Source organism: Protopterus annectens, chromosome 6.part0, assembly GCF_019279795.1.
Source record: "Protopterus annectens isolate FY-2018-M chromosome 6.part0, PAN1.0, whole genome shotgun sequence".
NCBI classification, from domain to species: Eukaryota; Metazoa; Chordata; order Ceratodontiformes; family Protopteridae; genus Protopterus; species Protopterus annectens.
The window spans coordinates 1157342394-1157366378 of NC_056737.1; the positions used below are offsets into that span (position 1 = coordinate 1157342394).

General features: G+C 42.9%; 1 protein-coding gene across 1 annotated transcript in view; it reads right to left on the minus strand.

The window, feature by feature from the left end:
* Nucleotides 1–23985, minus strand: part of IFIH1 (interferon induced with helicase C domain 1) — a 2457004-nt gene that overhangs the window by 380581 nt on the left and 2052438 nt on the right. The window contains exon 13 of the mRNA XM_044074778.1: nucleotides 10134–10295. Coding sequence (XP_043930713.1) covers nucleotides 10134–10295 — 162 coding nt within the window. The remainder of the gene's footprint in view (nucleotides 1–10133; nucleotides 10296–23985) is intronic.

Sequence of the window (23985 nt, forward strand, 5' to 3'; positions counted from 1 at the left end):
CACCTGGTAAGGGTATCCTTCACCTGTGGTCCAAACAGAGCAGAACCATCAAAGGGGGTGTTGGTGAAAGACGCCCTGAAGGGTTCCGCAAAGTTGCATAACCGCATCCAAGCATGCCTCCTCAAAGCCACGCCTGTGCCTGCAGCCCTACTCGCGCCATTGGCTGCATAAGAGATGAGCCACATGGAGGAGTTTACTACCGAATTAAGAGTCGCCAGCTGGGAGACAACCTTAGGCTGGGCCCCGCAGCTGATGGATCTTGAAGGGTATCTCCTAACTCTTTAAGGAGATCCCTTTGAAGGCGGCTAAAGTGGCACAAATAGTTCAACGACCTCATGGAGAAGGTCGCTGAGGAAAACATCCACTTCCCATATCTGTCCATCATCCTAGATTCCTTATTAGTGGGATGGACAGACGAAGTTTCAGCCAACTCCTTTTTTGTGGCCACTGCTACCACCATGGCATCAATGGGAACACCCTTCGTCAGAAATTGCTTGTCCTGTGGTGCAGTAATAAATTTTTTGGGTCTTCGGGGGGTTGGTTCCACTGTGTCTGGGGCTGACCACGCCTTCTGAGCCACCACAGACATCAGTGGATCGAAAGGCGGAGACACCCAGGAGGTGGAGGGTCGGGAACCAAACGCATCCAGGAATACCGACTCATCCTCAGAAGGGTTAAGGATAGTCCAGTCCCCCCTCTGCCTAAGAATCTCAAGGATGTCTGAGAAAGAGACATCCTCAGAGGGGGATCTCGGGGACCCTTCCGAATCCTCTAAGTTGGTATCTGAAGTGACAGACTCAGGGGAGTCAACATGCTTCCTCTTGCATTTCCTCTTTCGAGGGGGCTCCTCTGAATGATCAGGGGAGGCCTCGGAAGAGGAAGATACACCCAATGGGGTGCCCTGGAGTGCTTGTTCCCCATGCTTGGGGTCTGGAGGAGGGGCAGAGGCAGAAGCAGGCACCATGCGGGGAGGAGCCGATAAGGCTGATCGTGGGGCTGACTCAGAGGCCAGCACACTCCTCATGACCTCGAAGGCGCCCCTTCCTGATAGTGGAGAAGGCTCCAGCTCCAAAGAGACCGGAATCCTTCCCGGCACCGAGAGGGACGGCTCCAAAGCTGATGTAGGAGCTGAACTCACCTGTGCCGAAGCTCCGAGAGGGAGAACGGGGTCGGACAAGGGTCCGATGCCACTCGCCCCCTCGGAGCCGACGAGGGAGTCCCAGCACCCAGATCCCTCCAAGGATGGCACCATGGAGGTGATCGGAGCCGATGACGGAACCAAAAGGGTAGGTACTGGTGCCGACGTTTCCACGATTCGAGCCCCAGCGAGCTCCGGCTCCGAACTCAAGGAATGAGTCGAAGGAGAAACTACTGCAGAGACAGGCGGCGCCAAACCCTGATGAGGGGGGGGCTGGATAACATTTTTGCCAGGGCCTGCGATTATAGAAGCCTGCTCACCACTCTCTCCAAATTGTGGTCAGATAGTCTAGAAGACCAAGAAGAGTGGGATTGATGACTTTGCTCCGACTGTAATAGAGGCGACCCCGGAGCCGAGCGTATCGACTCTAGGGATGGAGATCTAGAGCGTTTTCGGCTCCCTGATGGTTCCGACACTAGAGTCGGGGCCGACTGGGATACAGGTACTTCAGTTCAAGCCGGAACCGAAGTTGAAGCAGATGCCACGCCTGACACCGGCTCTGAACTGGGAGCCGATGGCTTCGTTGGCTTTGAGGGTTTCACTGGCTGGGCCTTAGCCGGTGACCCTTCAGGTCTGAGCAAACCCCTAAGGATTAGCTTATTCCTACGTTCCTGCAGGACTCTTGGACTAAAGGCGTGACACACCGAACAAGAGTCCTGCAGTTGTAGGGCGCCCAAACAGTAGACACAAGAAGTGTGACCATCTGTCAGTGACATCTTTTGACAGCATGAGTCACACTTCTTGAATCCAGATACTTTCGTATCTTTGGACATTCCTGTAAAAAGGAAAGTCAATCACAGAGAAAAAGCAATAAAAGGGAAGTAGGTAACTAACAAAAAACACATGCACTCAACACCAGTTACCACACCCTAACAGCACACACACACACTATATTGAAGAAAAAGCAAGTAAACCTGTTGATAAATAATTTCTAATAAAACTACAATATAAAAGAACAAGGATTAGCCTCTAACTAAAAACGGCTACCTTGAAGAAATCAAGGAGGGGGGGAAACTCTAACAAAAACGAGTTTCTGAGGAAGGGATCACTAAATCACAAAAAACTAACTAGAACTACTATAACTATAACTACTATAACTACAACTATTATAATACAAACAATTTTTTTAAAAGCTAACAATAAAATAGAAAAATACGACCTGAGCCAGTAAAAGCAACCTCGCAGCAGAAGCGGCAAACGAGATCTGGGTATCTAGCGCCAGGCATCATGGGATATAGGGTGGGCCTCGAGCCAGTAGGCAGCTCTCGAGCTTTTAAAGATGGCCGAGTAGGAGCCAAGGATCAGCTCCGAACCCAACCAGCAAGAATGAAGGCGAGATAGACAACTTAACATTATATGTTGGAGTGATAGGTGAAATCTCCCCTGCTCCAGGTGGGAGAGGGGGCTGAGAAGGAGCAGGAAGACCCTTAGCTGTCAAAAGCTGGTCCATCTACCTCACTATGTCTACTTCTGAAACACTCTTGGAGGAGCAAACAGACACACAGGAGGGAGATTCAGGCCTTTCTAAAACTGGGCTAGGGAGTTGGCCAAGGAAGGGGCAATAATCAGGGAATATCTTGCCCTGGGTACAGAGGGAATTTCAGTTTTCAGCACTGAAGAAGAGGGCATAACCTGCAAAGCAGCAGGAGAAGTTGGCACTGATGTAGAAACTCAGGAAGCTGGTGCTGATGTGGGTGTCATTGCAGGTGCCAGAGTTGTAGCTGGTGGCGATGGAGCTGAAGTAAATGGCACCATGGAATTAGTCTGTTCCATAAGCTTCGGAAAGTACAGTTGTATACACTTACCATAAATGTAGATGTTTGAGTGTATTCACTGTTGCAGTCCTCACATATGGGTTATCCGGTGCTCCCAGTAGCCCTCAGTCGGCCCGAATACCAGAGTCCTTGGTATATGACATAGGCTGCCGCCAGTTGTAAAACTGTCAGAATGTCAGGTTTAAAGGGAGGCAGCCAACGCCATTTCTTCAGTTTTTCTTGCCTTAACTGTCAGGAGCCCCCAAAAGAAGGCTAACTCAGGAAGGTAGCACCCTGGACACATGTCATACAAAAAAAATGTATATAGTCTGTGCTTTAGGAAAAAAGGGTGAATGGGGGGTGGGAAACCAGGACTGCAACAGTGAATACACTCGAACATCTACATTTATGGTAAGTGTACACAACTGTACTATGTTCTTCATGTTTCACTGTTGCAGTCCTCACATATGGGTTGATTCCCAAAGCCCAGGATAAAAACAAAGGGTGGAGGAAGGATCACAGATTAAGGGTTGCTAAGAAGGCCCTGCAAAACTGCAGAGGCAAAACCAGCCCTGGATTTAGAAAACAAAGGTATATTGTAATGCTTTGTGAAAGTATGGACAGAAGACCAAGTAGCTGCTTCTAGAATGTCTTTAGTAGGCACACCTCTCAGAAAGGCTGCAGAGGTAGAGGCTACTCTAGTAGAATTGGTCCTAATACCCTGAGGGGGGACCTTTCCATGCTGTAGGTAACAAAAGTGAATACAATGAGCAATCCATTTGTAGATGGTTTGTTTTGAAATAGCTTTACCCTGAGCTCCAGGAGCAAAACTAACCAACAACTGTCCAGATTTTCGAAAGGATTTAGTCCTGTCTAAGTAAAATCTCAGCTGTCTATGAACATCAAGAGAGTGCAGAATCCTTTCCCCTTTATTTTGGGGATTGTTGAAAAATGTAGGCAGGTGAATAGACTGGTTAAGGATTAAAGTGGAAACTACCTTAGGCATGAAGGAGGGATTACTTCTCAGAGAAACTTGATCTGAGTGAAAAATAATTAAAGGTTCTACTGCCATTAAGGCTTGCAGCTCAGATACCCTTCTAGCTGAAGTAATAGCTAAAAGGAAAGCAGTTTTCCAGGATAGAAACTTCAAATCTGCAGAGGCAGCTGGTTCAAAGGGAGGCAGAGTAAGTTTTTCCAGGATAAAATTAAGATCCCAAGCAGGAGTAGGTGCTCTTCTGGGAGGTCTAAGATTATTAGCTCCCCTCAAGAACTGTTTCATCAAGGGGTGAGAAAAAATGGGTTGCTCAAAAGAATAATGAGCCGAAATTGCTGAAGCGTGAATTTTGATTGAAGAAAAGGAAAGTCCATCATTAAGCAGTCCTGCTAGGTAGTCAAGAATGAGTGAAAGAGAAGGATGAGAAGAGTCTTCTCCTTTAGCCAGCATCCAAGAGAAAAATCTCTTCCATTTATCTGCATAGGATTTTCTGGTGCTAGGCCTTCTGGCCTCATGAAAAACTTCAACCACCTGTTGGGAAAGATTTAAAGTATTAGCCAGGCAGTCACATGCAGAGTTTGAAGATGAGGATGAAGGAACTTTCCCCCTCCCTGAACCAACAGATCTGGTACCAGGGAAAGATGCCAAGGCTGAGCCTGTGAAAGGCTGCAAAGGAGGGGATACCAATGCTGCCTGGGCCAAATTGGAGCTATCAGAATAGCCTTTGGTTTTTCATCCTTTATCTTTAGCAGCACTCTGGGAAGAAGAGGCAGAGGAGGGAATGCATAAACTGAGAGATGTGTCCATGGGAAGGATAACGCGTCCACACTCCAAGCTTTGTTGTGGAACTCCCTGGTGCAGAAGGTTGGAAGGAGATGACTGGTGTGAGAGGAGAAAAGATCCACTTGTGGGGTGCCCCAATGATGAGTGATGCGATGAAAAATGTCCTTGTTCAGTTGCCACTCTTGAGGATCCAGAAAATGTCTGCACAAATGATCCGCCAAGGAGTTTAGCCTCCCTGGGAAATACTAGGCTGTTAGATGTAAGCCCATGGATGCTGCTATGGACCACAGACTCATGCTTTGTCTGCACAAGGGGTAAGAGTGAATCCCTCCTTGCTTGTTGATGTACCACATGACCGTGGTATTGTCTGTCCTGATCAGCAGAGTCCCAGGGTAGAGTAGGTCCTTGAAAGCCAGCAAGGCCTACTGCACTGCCATCAATTCTTTTAAGTTTATGTACAGATGGATCTGCTGGTTGCTCCATGTCCCCTGTATGCCCCTGCCTTCCAGATGAGCCCCCATGCAACATCTGAGGTGTCTGTGGTGAGAGTCTGGCTGGCAGGCAGTGAGCAGAAAGGCAGACCCTTGTTCTGAGAACAGGCTGTCACCCACCAGAGGAACTCCATTTGTAGACAGGGAATCAGGGGAAGAATCAAGTCTAAGTCCTGTGTGTGTTGACATCAAAGATTCTTGAGGTACCACGGAAGTTTTCTGGAGCCAGGCACTTGGTAAAAACTCTAGGAGCAGTAGATAAGCCAAAGGGCAATGCTGAGCATTGAAAGTGTTTCTTCCCAGCCCTGAAGCAAAGGAACTGCCTGCAACTTTCCCTTATTGGGATGTGCAGATAAGCCTCCTTTAGATCCAAAGTTACCAGCCATGAATCCTTGCCCAGCATTGGTAGCAACTGTTGAAGGGTGAGCATCTTGAATTTGGGAATCACCAGAAAAGTGTTTAAAATAGACAGATCCAGAATAGGGCGCCAGGTTCCCCCTTTCTTAGGTACCAGAAATAGTCTTGAATAAAAACCTAGGCCTGCCTGATTTGCAGGAACTGGCTCTATAGCCCCCATAATCCGTAAAGACGAAATTTGAGTTTTTACCTCTGCCCTGAGAGTTCTGGGTATGTCTGGGTACCCTTGTAACGCAGGGAAGGTGTGAAAGTAAAACTTGTAACCTTGGTTTACTATATTGAGCACCCATTTGTCGTCTATGATGGTAGATCATACCTCTGCGAACCTGGCTAACCTTCAACCCAGGGCCTGCAGAGGTAGGCACAAGAAGGCCAGAGTCATAGAGAATGTTTGTTTTGGGGAGCTGGCTTAGAACTCTCCAATTTAGCAGAAGAAGAATGTCATTGCTTAACTCTTTGAGGTGCAGATGGCTGCCCCCTGAAAGATTTGAAACCCCTAGGCCTAGAGCAAACCTGCTTGCCAGGATCAGGGAAAGACGAATTCTTGGAAGGATAATGCTTACTAAACCGAGGAGGCTGAACCTGAAGGAAATCTTTTACAGCTTGCATAGATTTTGCCTTATCCTCCAACTTTTTCAGTACCTCCTCAGTCTCATTACCAAAAAGATTGTCCTTGTGCAAAGGAACATCCAGCAATTTAGACATAACAGGTTCACAAAGAGGCTGCTCCCTGAGCCAAGCATGCCTTCTAATTACAGAGCCAGTGGCTGCTACTCTGCAAGAAGCCTCCAAAGTGTCAAAACCACAATGAAGTAAATGCTTATTAACTAAAGTGGCAGAATTCAGTAAGTCTTGTAAATCTTTGTTCTCCGTCATGGAAGGAATATTTCCAAGTTTAGCCTTAATAGCCTCCAAAGTATGCTACTGATACTTAAGCATGTGAAAAAGACAATTCACGGATCTAATGGCAAGAGTTGCAGAGGTATAGACTTTTTTTACCCTACCTGTCCAAGACCCTAGACTCCTTATCAGAAGGCATAGGGTTTTTAGCAATAGTAGCCTTAACACCCTTGGGGCCTTGAGAAATAATTTCTGGATCAGCAGTAGGGTTTTTAAAAAGGAATTTATGAGATTCAGGAACCCTATAATACCTATCTGGTTTTCTGGTGGCAGGAGGAACAGAATTAGGAGTTAAAGAATTTTCCATGAAAACATCATCCACAGCTTCCAAAACTGGAGGTATAGCCAGAGGCTTATGCTGAGGCAAATCCAAAAATTCCCTGATTCTTTTCTTAGACTGTGGAAAATCCTGACATTCCCATTTAAAATGCTCCCTAAGGGTATTCAAAGTATCCCCAAAGGAAAAATCTTCTGGAGGGGAGGCAGAAGGGATAGAGTCCTCAGCATCAGAATCCTCAAAGCCAGAAAAAAGTTGAGAATGTCCTTCTTCACCATCAGACATACAGGAAATCTCAGAATCTGAGACAGGCAAAACATCAGGAGATAATTCCCTAGCCCTCTTTGAAGGGGAGATGATGAGAGCCGCTAATCAGGGAAAGAAGATCACCAGCCATCTTTACCAACTGGGACTGAGGCATAGGAGGGAAGGCCGACACCTGCTTGTGAGTAGGTTTGCGGCCGGAAGGTTTACTAGCAAACTGGAGGGACTCAAGAGGCCTAGCAACTGCAGAAGTCTGAACTAAGGTAATCGGTCTGATTCTGGTCTCATGTCGAAAAGAAGAGGCGTCAGAAGCCGGTGCCTGCAAAGCGGCTCCGACCCATCTGAGGCGGTGACAGGCAGAGGGTCCGAAGACAAAATAGCAGCCTGTGGCATGGAGGACTCTGTAAAGGTCTTGGCAGAGGCTTGCGGCTGAAAATCTGCGGACTGCAGGGGCTGCGAAAGCGCCTCACTGACTACCGCTGTGCTGACGACCAATTTCACCGGTGCGTCATCGGCAGATTTAACCCTAGGCCTGTCGCGGTCCTTGTCTTTGTGTTTCCTAGGTATATCCGAAGTCGGGAGACCAGAAGACGCCATACCGACGAAGTTAGGCCAGACTCCGAAATGCTTATACAAAATCTTAGCTCTACGGCATATGGTACACGGGTTAAAGGAAGCACAGAGATCGCGGTTAGGGACATAGTGCTCAAGGCCCAAACAAGTTATACAATAGGAATGGAAATCACGGTGTGGAATCTGTTTTCCACAGGCAAGACAGTTATTAACTTTATCTGACAATCGTTAAAGCAAGAAAAGAGGATCCCCAATGGGGAACTTATCTGAAGGCGTCTTCAACTTGGTAGTCAGAAAGCAAAACGAAGGTAAACGGCCAACTGGCACTAGTGCGAATTGCATCTGCTTCGGGCTCTGCGTCAAGAAAGACTGAGGAAATGGCGTCAGCTGCCTCCCTTTATACCTGACGTTCTGACATCAGTTTTACAACCGGCGGCAGCCTACGTCATATACCAAGGACTCTGGTATTCAGGCCGACTGAGGGCTACCAGGAGCTGGATAAACCATATGTGAGGACTGCAACAGTGAAAAACGAAGAACATCCTTTAGTTTCAGTTCCGAGGAGGAACCAAGAGAAGGATGTTTATGTTTTTCAGCTGTCAGTGTGCTACTGGAGACGTCGGCACTGAGCAACTAGTTCTTGAATCAGAGGCCTTGGGAGGCTGGTCAGCCTTGGATAAAGCTTCTTCAAAGGGCACTTTAAGAAGGCCTTTAAGACTAAGTTTATTGTGATACTCTACCAGGGCCCTAGTACTGAAGTCCTGGCAGATAGAGCAGTCAATTTCCAAATGAGGAGTACCCAAACAAATACACACAAGAATCGTGTCTGTCCGAGTAAGGCATTTTCCTGCCACACTTCTGGCACTGCTTAAAACCACTGGTGCTCTTAGATTTTTCTGCCATATTGGAAAAAAGGGGGCAGAAAACCAGACAAAAGTACAGACACACACTCACACTCTCACAGAATGTCTATTAAGAGTTATTTGTAAGATAAATAGACTGGACAGAAAGAAAAACAGATAAGATTTTACTTAGCTCCAAGAGAAGGGTTGGCTGAAGCATCTTGCTATAAGAGTGGCACATGAGATCTGAGGTAACATAGAAAGGGGCACTGTGGGTAGAGTATTAGCTAGAGAGATTTTTGGCTGGAGTGAACTGTGTAAAGGCCGAACCGGTCCCGAAGATTGGAACCGAACCCAACTGTCAAGAATAGATGAAGACTGACATCAGATTTATAGTTTTCTGAAATTGCACAACAGCAATTGATACTGCAAAATTCAGCACATCCCTCTCCCCAAGGTAAAGTGATCTTGGAGTTGGTTACACTTAAAGGTGGTGCATGGCATCTTCCCCTGCATAGGGCTGTTGGCTACAAACCCAGCTAGGAGAAAAATAAACACATTTCTTTTTTGCAAAATCATTAAAGGTATTCTTCACAAAATCAATCCTGGCAGCATTCAAATGTCACCTAAACATTCACACCATTCAAAGATTTAACATTGTGTGAAAGTTACTGGGTAGAAACAAATAGGAACATTGTTTTGCATGGTAGTGTTTCCCCCAGTTAAAAAAAAAAACATTCACACTGGTATGTAGTTTTTTCTTTTCCAATCCAAAACAATAACATTTAAAAATGTTACTTTTGGGTCAACATTTTAGAGACAGCTCAGTGTTTCAGGCACCATTTTTAAAATGTGCTGCTGCCTGTCAAACTACCTACTTAAAATGTGTGATTTAACTGCATTTGAGTTTTATCATTGCAGGGTCTTAATAGTAGTGATTTATTTTCAGTCCTGTACAACTTTTAGCAAGCCAACTTGTGACACAGCATAACTCGTGGAACTATGTATCAAGAAATGTGTTAATACCATGCCTTGATCTGTTTTTTTGTTTTTCCTTCTTTGTGTGTGTGTGTGTGTGTGTGTGTGTGTGTGTGTGTGTGTGTGTGTGTGTGTGTGTGTGTGTGTGTGTGTATAAGCAGCTACATGTGCATATGTTTTTGTCCATGTTTGTGAATAAATACAGGCAGGTGGACAAGTATGCATACTAACATCTAAATGTACATAGCTGGACAATATTTACATTTGTTAGAGAAATATCAGTGTTGTTTTCACTGTATTCATTCTTCACTCAATTCATTCTTTTAATTCCAGTTCTTCCTTGATTAGTGTCCTGTACTGGTTCACTGTGTTCACCAGTAGCATTACTTTATCTGTTCTCCTGAGAAATGACAAGCTCTAGTATTCTGGAAATTAACATATTAAACTTTCACCTCTACAAAAACTTTAGGCTGAAGTTTAAAGCTTATTTACCACACAGCTATGTATAAGTATGTTTTGCCATTATTTAATTTACCAAATTGTTATTCTTCAGATCATTACACAGATCTATATATTTCTGTTTTCAACTAAGGTAAGTCAAGTAACAGTTCACTTTGCCTTGATACTGTTTTATTTATTGATAACTAAAGCTGACACATTACCTCACTTAAATAGTAATTCTCTGGCATGTCCTGTACTTTCTGAATAGCCTTATACATCATTTTCTCACGGAAGTCATTGACAGACTCACGTTCATCCACTCCTGATCCTTCCTGTGCAACTAATGCATATGTGCTTTTATCAGCTCTAGCTCGTCCACGAGCCTGCAGGCAAGATAGTTAGAGAAAAATACAAAGAAATTTGAATCATGAATAAAATTAAAAAGAGGCAAGTTTCATACTAGCAGTTACACTTTGCCTAATGTTGTTCATAACTATACATTTCCAAGTACATTCAGAATTTAACTGCTTGATATTTTCCAGTTCTCTCGTATAAGTATTGTAAAAAATCAAACATCTATGCATTCTTCCATTTTCTAAACTGCCTGTCCAGGTGAGGGTCCCATTGGAGGCAAGCTGACTAGGGTACTTCAGGCTTCCTTGCTTATTTTGTGAGATCCCCAAGCCTTCTCAGATGAGCTAAGAGATATAATCCCTTCAAAGTGCCAAGGTCTATCCCAGTGCCGCCTCCCTCTAGGCTGTGTTATGTGCACGTCCTATGGCACCAAATTACCTCCACATGGAGGAGCAACAGCTGTAGTTCACGATCCTGCTGGGCTACCAAGCACCAGACACTGTCATTGAGACTTAAACCTGCTACCCTGCAAAAAAGCTTAATTTCTGTTGTTTCTACCTACAATTTCAAAAATCCACTCATGGAACGTTGACCATATCGTGGTGTAGGGGTGTGTGTACCCTTGCGATCCTTACAGCTCTATTGTTTTAGGCTTTATGCTTCTAGTAGGGTTTATCCTTGGCAAATTGGGCAGACAGAACAGGACCAGATGAACAAAGATCTAAAGCATCCCCCATCACAGTAAATTTAAAGAATACAAGACCCACACAAGAGCAGGGATACTGGGACCCACACTTGGAGCTAAACTTAAGGGTGGCATTTACTGGTTAGTTCCAGGTGTCCCATGCAGTAGGAGGTTGGATTAATGTGGGCTAGACACTGCCAGAAGACAGTGACAGAACTCTTAACATTTTAAAATGAAATAGCAAACAAAAAATACAGTTGTGTAAGTACACTTACCATAACAGCTGTTATTCATCTGGTCACTGCTGAAGTAGCCTTAGCTAGATGGGTTATATCCTGTCAAGGATATAACAGCTGGCCAGCTTCCAAAGAGTCAGTGCACCTTCCATGCCTAGATACCATTAGTCATTTTGAGCTGAGTTGATTAAAAAGACAGGTTTGGGTGCCAAACCCTTCAGAGCTTTCATGCCAGCAGAAACAATGAGGCTGGCCCTGAAAGGACAATGCTAGGAACAAATAAAATAAGTGTCCACACCCTGGCATACACAACACAAAAAAAAAAAAACAAGAGAGATGGGGGGAAGGAGTGCCTATTGCAGCAGGGATCATTCAAACATCTACAGTTATGGCAAGTTTACGTACACAACCGCACTATGTTCATATTCATCACTGCGGCTGTAGTCTTAGCTTTATGAGTATGATACTCTAACTTACTACATCTGGGAGGTGGACGGAGAAGATTCCAAGAGCCACTGGAGAATGGTCCTAGCAAAGTCTGATCTAGACCTAGAAAAGGAATTAAGCTTGTAATGCTTTGTAAGTTGGGAGCTGCTGATTGAAGGCTTAGTGTCTGTTATTCTAAAATTGTATTAGTTCGGGTTTAAGCACTTGGGCTTCGGGCCAGTTATTTTACATTAAGAAGGTGTGGTCTACAATCTTGTGGGAGGAGAGAGTAGATTTTGCCCTTCTGCTCTGGGAGTTTCTGGTTAAAGGCTTATTGTGCCTGCTTATTTGCATGGTTTCTTTCTGAAATTGGTATGCCTTGTTTGCTGTAGCATAGACTAAATTCAGACCTGTTGAATCTAGCTTTGTTTGTATAACTTGAGCACTAATCCAGACCATCAGGAGAAGGTTCCCCTGCACCCTAGTGGCAGGAGTGTGCGGTTAGAACTTGTCTGATTGAAGACTGCTGGAACGGGGCTCAGTTTTTAGCTTTTTATTTGCTAATTTGTTTAAATCAGTTTGCTCATTTGCTACTGTTGTAGTAAAAAAAAAAAAGAAAATACACTTTATGCATTGGCGCTTAGCTAGGATTAAACTATTCCTGGCACCATAAAGTGTGCTCTTCAAATTTTCCCTTAGAACTAGCCAGCTTTTTAGTTTTAGCACTCAAATCTGTTTCTTTGAGCTCAGCACTTGTTCAGAACTCGTTGTAAGCACTAAATAAGCTACAAATTACTACAGCACTCAACTTTCCTCACTTGTCTAGAGGAAAACAGTTTTTAGTACCTAATAAATAAGCACCTACCCAGGCATGTCTAAGGGTCAGCTCCCGGTGTTTTCTCCTGTCTACCTGATTAATCTGGGCATTATGGGGCAATGCAGCAATTGCCTCGTGTACACAGACAACCCTCTCCTCCTACCACCCAACACCACAACCTGTGAGAGATGCGCTTAGCCAAACTGGAAGCAAAGCTCTCTTCATCCAATAATGGACTAGACAGTAAAAAGGAGAAGGTAAACACTTGCACCACGCTCATCACATAGTCCCTCAAAATCTACACCACCAAAAATTCACACATAGCAACACAAAACACACACCTATATTCGCGAAGGCTCTCAATAAAAATCTGCTCAAGCAACAGAGATCTCCAAAGCAGAAAAGCATGCAACCTCCATCCCCCAACACAACCCAAATGACACATAGCCCACAAACTCAGTGTGCCACTCAACTCCAGCCCACAAGGCATAACAACTTACCCAACACTCTAGTCATAGGCGACTTTATAGTCAGGCACACTGATGTAACACTCACCAGGCTAAACAAGGAGAAAGTTACTGTCAGCTGCCTGTCGGGTACCAGGATCCGCCACATAACGCACGCACTCAGGTCACTCCACAACAAGTACAAATATGACTCTGTCATTGTCCATGTTGGTGTGAATGACCTGAGACGTACCTCCCTGGACTACATGAAAAGAGATGTGGAGGAGCTCTAAGATCTTGTAGCCCAGGCAAGTATGACCCTAGCCCTGAGTAGCATCCTGCCATCACCCAGAATGATACCACAGTACAAGGACAAAATGATTGACTTCAACAATTGGCTAAGCTTCTGGTGTCATTCTAAGAGGATCCAGTATCTGTCTGCCTGGGAGGACATGATCGACAGACCACGATGCTTTGCCAGAGATTGCCTGCACCTGTCACCCTTGGGATTACGGATACTGGCAAAGGCTCTTGCCACCCCCTATAGTGCCTTTTTTAGGCAAGGTTCAAATGACAAATTCACCACTGAATATGCTACAAGCAAGCAAAATCTGAGGGTAATGCTACTCAATGTTAGAAGTCTAAACCTCAAAATGCATTCACTCGAGGCACTCCTTAAAATGGAGAACATCGACATCTGTGCAGTGACAGAGACCTGGTTCAAGGCTCCAGACAGCATCCCTGCATTACCAGGCTATAATTCATACCGCACCTTTTGGCCACCTAACCTGGACCGAAACACTAAAGGTGGAGGCATGTCTATATTCATTAAGGATATCCACACCTCCATGCTAGTTGCTCAGCATAATGCATCTGAGATTATCCAAGTGCAACTAACTCTGGGCAAGACCGCAATCCAAATTGTAACTTGCTACAGATCACCCACCATGCCCCAGAATTCCCACTCCTCATTTCTTGATACACTGGAAAATGTTAGGGTACAACCCAACACCCTAATAATGGGCGATTTCAACTACCTCACCATTAACTGGGAAACCGTTGCTCAACGTTTTCTGGAATTCATAAATTCCAATGCCTTGGATCAACTTATCCACACCCCCACCAGGGGCAGCAATATCCTATACCTGGTCATTACCAACATGGGCGACCGGTATTCTACACCAGAGGTCAATTCCTCGTTGGTCAGCTCCGACCACAAGCTAATCAGCCTAGACATCCACATCCCACCCCCCCCCCATTAGGGAAACCACCGTAATAAATTTCTCCAAAGCCAACTTCACGCTTCTTAAGACAGAAGTGTCAAACTTCACGACACCCATGCAGATGGACAACAGCGGTACGACTGCTGAATCCTACACAAATGCACTTTATAAGCACTTATATGAGTACATGGATTGTGCTATCCCTAACAGAACCAAGATGCTAACCTCCAAAAAAAGGAAGCCAATCTAGTGGTCCCCTGCCATAAACAAACTCTACAACAGAAGAAAGAAACTGTTGCAAAAAAGAGTAAAATCCCATGACTGGAAGAACTCCCTGGTCAGCCTCAGTAAGAAGCTGAGATCCCTCATAAAATCCTCCAAAGCTAGTTATGAAAACAAAATCGTCACTGACTCTAAAGACAACCACAAAGCATTCTTTAGCTATGTCAAGAATCTCAATGGCAACACTCAGATCTGCTCTGAGTTACAGCACGATGGCACTAAATATATAAAACCCAACTGATATTACCAACATCCTGGCAGATAGGTTCAGTGCTAACTTTATCCCTCCCCCACCCCCTAAAGGGCCCATCTCTATACTGGAAGAATGCAAAGTTCCTGTAATCACGGTTGCACAGGTAAAAAACACACTCTCCAAAGCCAAGAACACAGCATCCATGGGACCTGACAACATCCCAGGCTGCGTTCTACATGAACTACAGAATGAACTGGCACCCCACCTAAGCACCATGTTCAGTCATAGCCTCACCTCAGGCTTTCTGCCCACTGAATGGTGCACAGCGACGGTTAACCCACTCCACAAAGGGGGAGCCACCATGGACCCCAGGAACTACCGTCCCATTAGCCTAATGAGCCTGGTCTGCAAGGCCATGGAACGGATCATCATGGAACTTATAAACAAAGACATTGGTAATCTCCAAAGTCTGGACCCCACCCAGTTTGGGTTTGTAAAAGGCAGATCATGTCTCCTAAACCTGACCGACTTCTTTGAAGCAGTCACCAAAACCGTAGATGAGGGTAAGGTGGTTCACACAGCCTATCTAGATCTCGCCAAGGCTTTTGACACCATTCCCCACTCTGGAATTATAGATAAACTCACTAAATTAGGTATAAATACCTATGTCACAAGATGGGTTGCCAACTGGCTCACTGACAGAACCCACACTGTGAAAGTAGCAGATTCCAAATCTGACTTCAGATCAGTGACAAGTGGAGTACCACAGGGTTCAGTCCTGTTTGGTATCTACTTTTCTGAAGTACAGGCTAAAAAAGAAGGTCTTTGGCTAATGAAGTTCACAGATGACTGCAAACTAGGAGCCATAACTGAAACTCCTAACGATGTGGACATCCTACAAAAGGGCCTCACTGAGACAGATGCCTGGTGTCAAAGCCATGGCCTCAAGCGCAATTCCAAAAAGTGCATTTTCATCCCCTTTGGTAAAAACTCTGTACCCATGAGCTACCACATAGGTGCTAGCCTACTTAACACCGAAAGCGTGATTAGAGACCTTAGGACACAGGTGGACAGTAGTCTCTCCTTTGATAATCACATTGCCACAGTAGTCAGGAAATCCTTCTATGTGGCACACTTCATCACAAAAAGTTTCTTATCCAGGAAAAAAGAGGTCATTGTTCCCCTCTACTCGTCACTCATTAGACCCATTATAGAGTACAACGCCCCTTTTGGTATGTACCTCACAAGACATCTATAACAACTGGAAAGGCCACAGAAATACCTCCCAAAGAAGATTACCGGCCTCAAACAGATGCCCTACGCAGACAGTCTAAAAAAACTCCAGCTTTACTCCGTCGCATACCGCCTACTCAGAGGCGATCTCTGCCTAACATACAAAGCTATGTCAAACCCAGAGCTGTTGGACATGCTCCACTTAAAGAAATCCCAATCCCTCCAAGCTACACGCTCTAGGGACCTAAACCTTGTCACCACAATAAACAGAACATGCTAGAGGGATAGATTCCTGTCGCACAGACTTCCCATACTCTGGAACAAACTACCTATCTATATCAAACAAAGCTCCTCATTAGCACTCTTCAAGAAAAATCTTGACGATTGGATGGGAAATAGGAAATTCACCCTGGGGATCACCTCTGTAGCTCTGCTCGACAGGGGCACAGGAAAATAATTTTCTTGGGTGGCGAAAGCCAGGGTAACTTTTTGGCTAGACTTGTATAGGCCCTAGGACCAATAGCCTAGTACCTACCTATGAACGTATATGAACAGAGGATAAACTTCCTGCTTCTAGAATCCAACCCTTTCCAAAAAAGCCATAGATGAAGCCAAGGCCCTGGCCCTGCCTGGAACAGTTTTGTTGTAGTGAGTATAACAAAAGGAAACAATCTGAGACAACCATTTAGAGAAACTTTTTTTTATACAGTTTGTCCCTTTTTACCTTCACAAAGAAACTGATAACTGATCTGAAGATCTGAAAGATTTAGCGCTGTCAAGATAGTACCTGAGTTATCTGTGGATATCCAATGTATGGTGTATCCTTTTCTCTCTCATTTTTTTGGTAAAGAAAAGAGGGAGATGGACAGTCGGGCTTAAAGTAAACTCAGATACTAATTTTGGTATAAAAGAAAGATTAGTTCTCAAGAAACCCTGTCTTTGTGGAAAATGAGACAAGACTGACATACAATAGGAGCTTACAACTAAAATACTCTTCTTGCAGAAGTCAGAGCAATCAATAAAATGGTTTTCCATATTAAGAATCTCATGTCAGATACATTAGCTGGTTCAAATGGAGCAAGTGTAAGCTTCTCTAACACAAAATTAAGATCCCAAGGGAGTGGTCACCGTTTTTTTTTTTTGGAGGCCACCCATGCAAAATCCCTTTCAAAAACATTTTGACATGTGGATGCATTGAAAAAGGGGGATCCATGGGAAGATATGCTTAAATGCCTGATAAAGGAACCTTAATGGAGGAATAAGAAAGGCCAAATGACAGTAACTCTTACAAATACTGTAAAACCAGAGAAACTATCCCTGAATGGGTGCTGTTATGTTGACACCAACTAAAAAACCTTTTGCACTTGCTAATATATGATTTTATAGTAGCAGACGTTCTTGTCTCCATTAATACCTGCTCACATCCTCAGTAAACAGGTCCCTAATGGGAATTAAGACCCTCTCATTCAGGCAGTCAGTTGAAGCTGATTGGAGTCAGGAGTGAGATTGTGATGTGAAGCTATATCCCAAGAGAACATGATTAGTCTGCAAAGGGGGGCTATGACATGGACTCCTTGCTTGTTGATGTACCATGACTGTGCTATTGTCTGTAACAACTTGAAGAGGTTCAGTGGAACAAAAATAAGTCAGAGAGTCAAGTACATTGATCAGGGCAAGTATATATTTATATTTATATGCTTGAATCTGTCCTTGATGTCCTATACATGTTATACTTTTATTTCTCCTGAAACTGCTCCCCAAGCCAAGTCCGAAGCATCTGTGGTGACTGACTGCTTTGCAGCAAGGAGAGGGAGACAGAGAGAGAGAGAGAGAAGGGGCAATCTGGATTTTGGGAAATTTGCTGTTTCTAACAAGTGATTTCTCTTCTGACAAATCATGTCACTGGTATTTGAAAAGACAAAGGATGTTGGTGCTGGCACCAAAGAGACTTCAAGTACATTTGCATCTTTCTCCTGTGAAGTCTTGCCAGGGGTATAATAAGAACCATAGATGCCATGAGACCCAAAATTCTGAGGTATTCCCTTGCAGTGACTGAAGTAGAAAACCTTAGAAAAAGACTTAGACATAGGTCTATTTTTTCCTGTGGAAGGAAAGCTCTTTGAACTGAAGTAGACAGCTGACATACCAAGAACACAATCCTTTGTGAAGGAGTCAAAAATAACTTTTGAATGCTCGCTTGTGTACGAGATCTCTCACCCAAGTGAGGGATTCTGATACTTTGAAAAAGAGTGCAAAGTTAAGTAAGTTGTCTAAATATGGAAAAATGCGCCAACCCTGGAGTGTGCGTTATAACTGGTGCTGGACATTGTTTAAACACTCTTGGTGCAGTGCATAGTCAGAAGGGAAAGCACAGAAATAACAATGTGATCCAGACACACAAAATCTTAAAAACACCTGAAGTCTGGATGTAGTGATGCGACAAACATCTTTTAAATCTAGTTTTACCAAGAAGCTTAAATGAGGAAGACGAAGTAACAGGTTATGAAGTGGCAGCATTCAAACGTGGGTGCCAACCCAAACAGGTTTACAAAAGAAAGAGACAGAACTGGTCTCCATACATTTCCTTTCTTTTGCACTAAAACATGCTTGAATAAAAAAACTTTTCCACACTGGAAAGGCTGGACTGGTTTTATCACTCCCTGGGATAGCATGAGTTGATGGACAGGGGGAAATAAATGAGTCTGGCCTGATGGATGAGGAAATACCTCCCTGGAAAGAAGGGATTTTCTCTCACTGTCATGTGCAAAATTGATAAATAATCTTCAGAACCCATTAGTCTGAAACTATTTGTTGCTGAAGGGAAAAGTGGAGATTCTGGCTTTCTGGAAGGGAAAAAGGGACAGTAAGTTAAACAGTCATTCTGACTTGTTGGACAGTTCTTGGCTTTGGAGGGGTTCCCAAATTCTTTCACTGCCTCCCCATTTATTCTTAAAAAGAAGTTATGTCTTACCATAATGTTATATCTGAGTTGTCCATCTTTATCTATTATCAACCTGTGGGTTTGGTTTCAATTCCTCAGAAATGACTCAGCCATTTCTATAGCTCGTGGACTCCAAAAACTCTCGAGCACACCCCTTACCCATAATGCTTAAGGTAGATTACCTCAGATCGAGTTTGCTGATAAGTGAATGTAAGATGTAAAAAAAATGAAGAGAGACTATATTTGGAGTAGACTTATTTTCCAAAAGGAAAAATCTCAGGTGAATGCCCGTTCTTCCAGGAAATCTGGCAGGGGGGAGGAGGGAGGGGAGTTGGTGACAGATGAAGATGGGACAACTCAGATGGAATGTTACGGTAAGAAATAACTTCTTGATCTGAAGTTATCTATCTTCATTCTGTCATCAACCTGTGGGACAGAGTCCCCATCTACTTAGAATCCTGGGTGGACTTAAGGAAAGATATTCCTGAGCACCACTGAACCAAATGATGCTCCTCCCCTAGTGACCAAATCTAACTTGTAATGAGTAACAAAGGTATGGGGAGGCACCCAAGTTGCAGCTGCACAGATGTCATCCATGGAAGTTCTTGAATGGAAAACAGCAGAAGTACCTACTACTCTAGTTGAATGTGTTTTGGGGGATACAGGCAAAGAAATACCCGGCCCTCATCCAATAAACGAAAGAGATATAGTCCAAATTCCACTTAGCTGGGGTTACTTTATTCACAGGTTGTTCTAATTTATTATGTGAAAATGAAATAAACAGCTGATCAGACTTCCTGATGCCATTGGTCTGGTTAAGGTAGAATCTTAGTTATATGTGAACATCCAACAGATGTAATGAGTACTCACCCTTGTTAGAGAAATTTAGGAAAAACACCAGAAGGTAATGCATTGATTAAGTTTGATTTCAGAAATTACCATAGGTAGAAAGGATGGGTTGGTTCTTACAGAAACTCTATCCTTATGTAAAATCAAATATGGTGGACTAGATAAAAGTGCATGAATTTCCAAAATTCATCTAGCTGAAGTGATGGCTACCAAAAAGATAGTTTTCCAGGATAGAAGCTTTAGATCACACCTAGAGGCCGGCTCAAAAGAGGATTGTGTCAGAGCTTGCAGCATCAAGGTAAGGTCCCAAGGAGTAGGATCCTTGTAAGGGGGGTTTTAGGAGGAGTGCACCTTTCAAAAAGGCTTTATAAAGCCTATGCAAACAGACAGATGATCCAAGGAAACCACTGTGGAAATTAGAAATGGCTGCCAGTTAGACTTTAACCATAGAGGTAGAAGCGCCATCATTGAAAATGGAAGCTAGAAAATGAAGAATTTCAAACCAAGCAAAAACTTTGCAGTGTGGAGGGTGTAGAGTCATACCTCCCAACCATACCGATTTACTCAGTTTTTACTGAGTTTTGGAGTCTAAATGAAGGAGTGCCACGATTCCCGAGTGGCACCCCTTCAATTCCAATTTTTTTCTTATGTTTTTGCCCATTTTCGAATTTCGGCACTTTCAGAGCTGACGTCATCACATGCACAATGACGTCAGCTCCATCAGGGCTATCAGCCAGTTGGAACTGAGCTTCCAGCTGCAAATCTGCAAATGCGAGTGAGCGGGAAATCGGCTTTCCCAGCAACAGCCTTGTATAATAGCACTAGTTAACAGCCGGGAAAGCTTTACAGCAAGGAAATCCGCAGCACTCGTTTTGTTTGAATAACAGCGCTGTTTGGCATTTGGGACTTTCATTAGCACTGTTTGGCAAAGCTTTAGAGCACTCGTTTGTTTAGCAGCATGCATTTGGGACTTTTTGTTAGCAGACAAATCCTAACATCAGCTTGGGGACTCAGGTAAGGGTGTGTGTGTGTGTGTGTGTGTGTGTGTGTGTGTGTGTGTGTGTGTGTGTGTGTGTCTGTCTGAATGGAATTCTCACCTCTAGTAAACACAATAAATGATTGTGAATGTTATGCCTACTGGAATAACTGCAGTGCCGTCTCCACAACAATAACTAAGATTCAGATTAAAAGCTGTATGTAGACAAACTAATTCTCTAAAAATGGACCCAGAAGACAACAGATACCAAAGTCATGTACCACTGAAAAAAAAAAGTAAATGGACAGATGCTAGCAAGAAGCATTAAATGATGTAATTCAGTTACTATAATTATTTATTCTATAAATACTCAAAAGTGTAACATGTTCCTTTCAGACAGACCTAAGCAGAGCATCCATATCTAATCAGTTACAGCATATCACTGTACGGGATTTCAGCTTTCTACACATAGCATTACATTCTCTGACAAAGTAAATCTATAACAATTCAAATAATGTGAATTTGGAAGCATTCACAGTTCTGATTTATCAACTGCTATTAAATTAAATTCGGAATGGTTTGTTTCCTTGTAGCTCCTGAGGGCATTACCTTTATGCCTTGACTGTCCCATTTCTAAATACTTACTTGAATATTAGAAAATTTTAAATTATAACAATATTTCAATAATTGTCTTTTGACAATATTTAGTATACCATGGTGAAAGATGTAATTTGAATGCAACACAACAGCTAAACCACATTGTTCTGCAAAAATCAGAAGCACGCCTACATTTCATTATAGTAATGTTCGTGAATGACAGATCAGTTTCAAGTGTCCATGAGAACATGAAGAAATTACCAGAAAGAGGTTTGCTGAGATATGCCTCTATTGTCATTTTATAGTAAACATAGGCATGTGGCACTCCAGTTTGCTGCCAACTTGCTATTTGAAACAGCTACTTACTTTGGTTGAAATTATTTTGCCACCAGTTCTTACACATACTATATGTGTATGTGTGTGTATACTGGGTAGTAAATTGCAGTTGTTTGAGGCTGGGATATATCAAACACCCATGATCTTGTGTGAGTAAATCCAGTCTTTGAAGAAGCTTATGGCAATTGTCCCTGACCATTTCTAAAAGAAGAGACAAAAACTGTTTTCTGGGCCAGAATGGAGTCACCATAATGATTTCTGGGGAACCCTTCTGAATTTTCAGAAGTACTGTAGAAATCAGTGGAAAGGCATAAAGAAATAGTCCTGTTCAAGGAAAAGAAAAGGCATCTGTCTTCCACACCTCTTTGCGTAGAGTCCTAGAACGGAATTTTGCCAGTTTATTGTTTGAAGAGGAGGTGAAAAGATCTAGTTGAGGTGTTTCCCACAGTTGGACCATGTGTGTGTGCGTGTGTGTGAAAATGTCCCCTTTATAATACACCTGGTGGCTACAGGTACTCAGGCTCAAACCCTGTACCCTGGGTATAGGGTAAAAAGAGCCTAATGTCCCTAGCCACCACCACTTGTGAATATTTTGTTCTGTTCCTCATAAACTCTGGGGTTTCAGGATGTTTGTGACAAATCACTGAAGGTTGAATTTATTGATTAATGACAGGCATTTGAATTTAATACTTCATATTCTTCAGAAAATAAATGGTAACAAAAACCTTTTATTCTAGCAATTTTCTAAGTTTATAGGATCAGTATTTGAAATTTGTACCTAATTTGGGGCAAGTTTCAGTCTTCCTATCTTGTGGGAAGCAAGCTGCTGATTTGGCATAGTGGTATGTTGCTCTAACTGTAGTGCACAGACCCCTGTGTTCAAGACTTGCCAGTGAAATGCATGGTAGTAACACAACATTTTATTCTAGCAACTTTCCAAAATTATACAAGTAATGTACAAAATGTGTCCCTGGTTTTTGGCCTTTTGCCCCCCCAAAAAAAATTTAAATTGAAAATGAGTGTAAGAAGCTGTGCAAGACACCTATGCCTTACACTACTGTCATTCTATTTTTATATGTATATTGTGTGTGTGTGTGTGTGTGTGTGTGTGTAAGTAGACTTTTATGATGGAAATGTTCTGAATTGGGCAGTTTTGTCATTACTGTTTCATGCATTTCATTTCATTGCCTACTGAAAATGTTCAAACAATAAATTTAAAATGTGCTCTAACAAGTGTGCTGTATTATACAAGGAATATACTTTACTAAAGTCAGGAAGGTGTATCAAAGAACACATGTATGTTTCTTGTTTTGTGTGCAAGGGGCCAGTGATTTGAAAACAACCCAAAGGTAATCTTTATCCACCACTGGCCAGATGCATTTTCTTTGGATGTGGTGCAGGTTTCAATGCTATTTTAATGAATGTGAGTTTCAAGAGCAGAGAAGTTTTAATGCCAAGTCTATTTTCATTGTGAGACAGTATTGCTTTAACAGATGTGTATTGCTGTTTGTGCATTGTGCTGTAAAGTGTAAAAATAAAATCCAATTAATCATTGTAGAAGTAAAGCAGTATGCACACATTAGTGTTTATGGTAAATGGGACATTGGAATGGCTGCAGGGGGACTCTGGTGCCATATTTTGATTGTCTGTTCTTCAGTTTGCACGAAAGTTGGTATCCCACAATTCCACTGGAGTGGTTGGGGTTACATAATTATGTATGCAAATTTTATGTTAAACTGCGTACAGATTTGTACCTACTGTTCATGGGCCTTGTACAGATTTTTGATGTTTCAAGGTTGAGAAGTATGTGTGGAGTTCATTTCTTGAAATATGTTACGCACCTTGTTCACTGATAAAACTCAAATTTTAAAATATGTACTACAAAATAATAAATTAGTAGGTAGCCCACAGTTGAATTAAAATGGAATATCCTTTACTGAATCACACAAACAAGCGATCCTAGTTAAGTATAATGAAAAGCATTAAAGATGTTCATTAATTTGTATATAATCAGGTTATTTGGAGCAAGGGAGTGGTTACAGAAGGTGGTTCTGTTAACAGCAATAAAAGCAATAAACTCATTCCTTTAACAAGTCCCCCACCCCCCTTACCACCATAGTGTAAACTGAGACTGTGCTACCTTAGAATTGAAACATAAAAGCTAGAGACAAATTAAAATATATAAGAACAGCTTATTAAGGCTAATCTACTAATCCAGACTTTATTAATTAAGAAACTAACTCACTAACAAAATGACTTATTAACTAACAAAAAGATCTACCACTAAAAATCTTATAAACTGAAACACTTTTAACAAAGATTGCTTTCGTACCAAATAAATGAATACATACATACATGGGAAATACATTTTCCATTTTTAACTCAATTGTTGACTGCCTACTAGTTTATTATTTTGTAGTACGCACTTTAAAGTTCAAATTTTATTAGTGAACTAGGTGCATAACCTACTTCAAAAGGA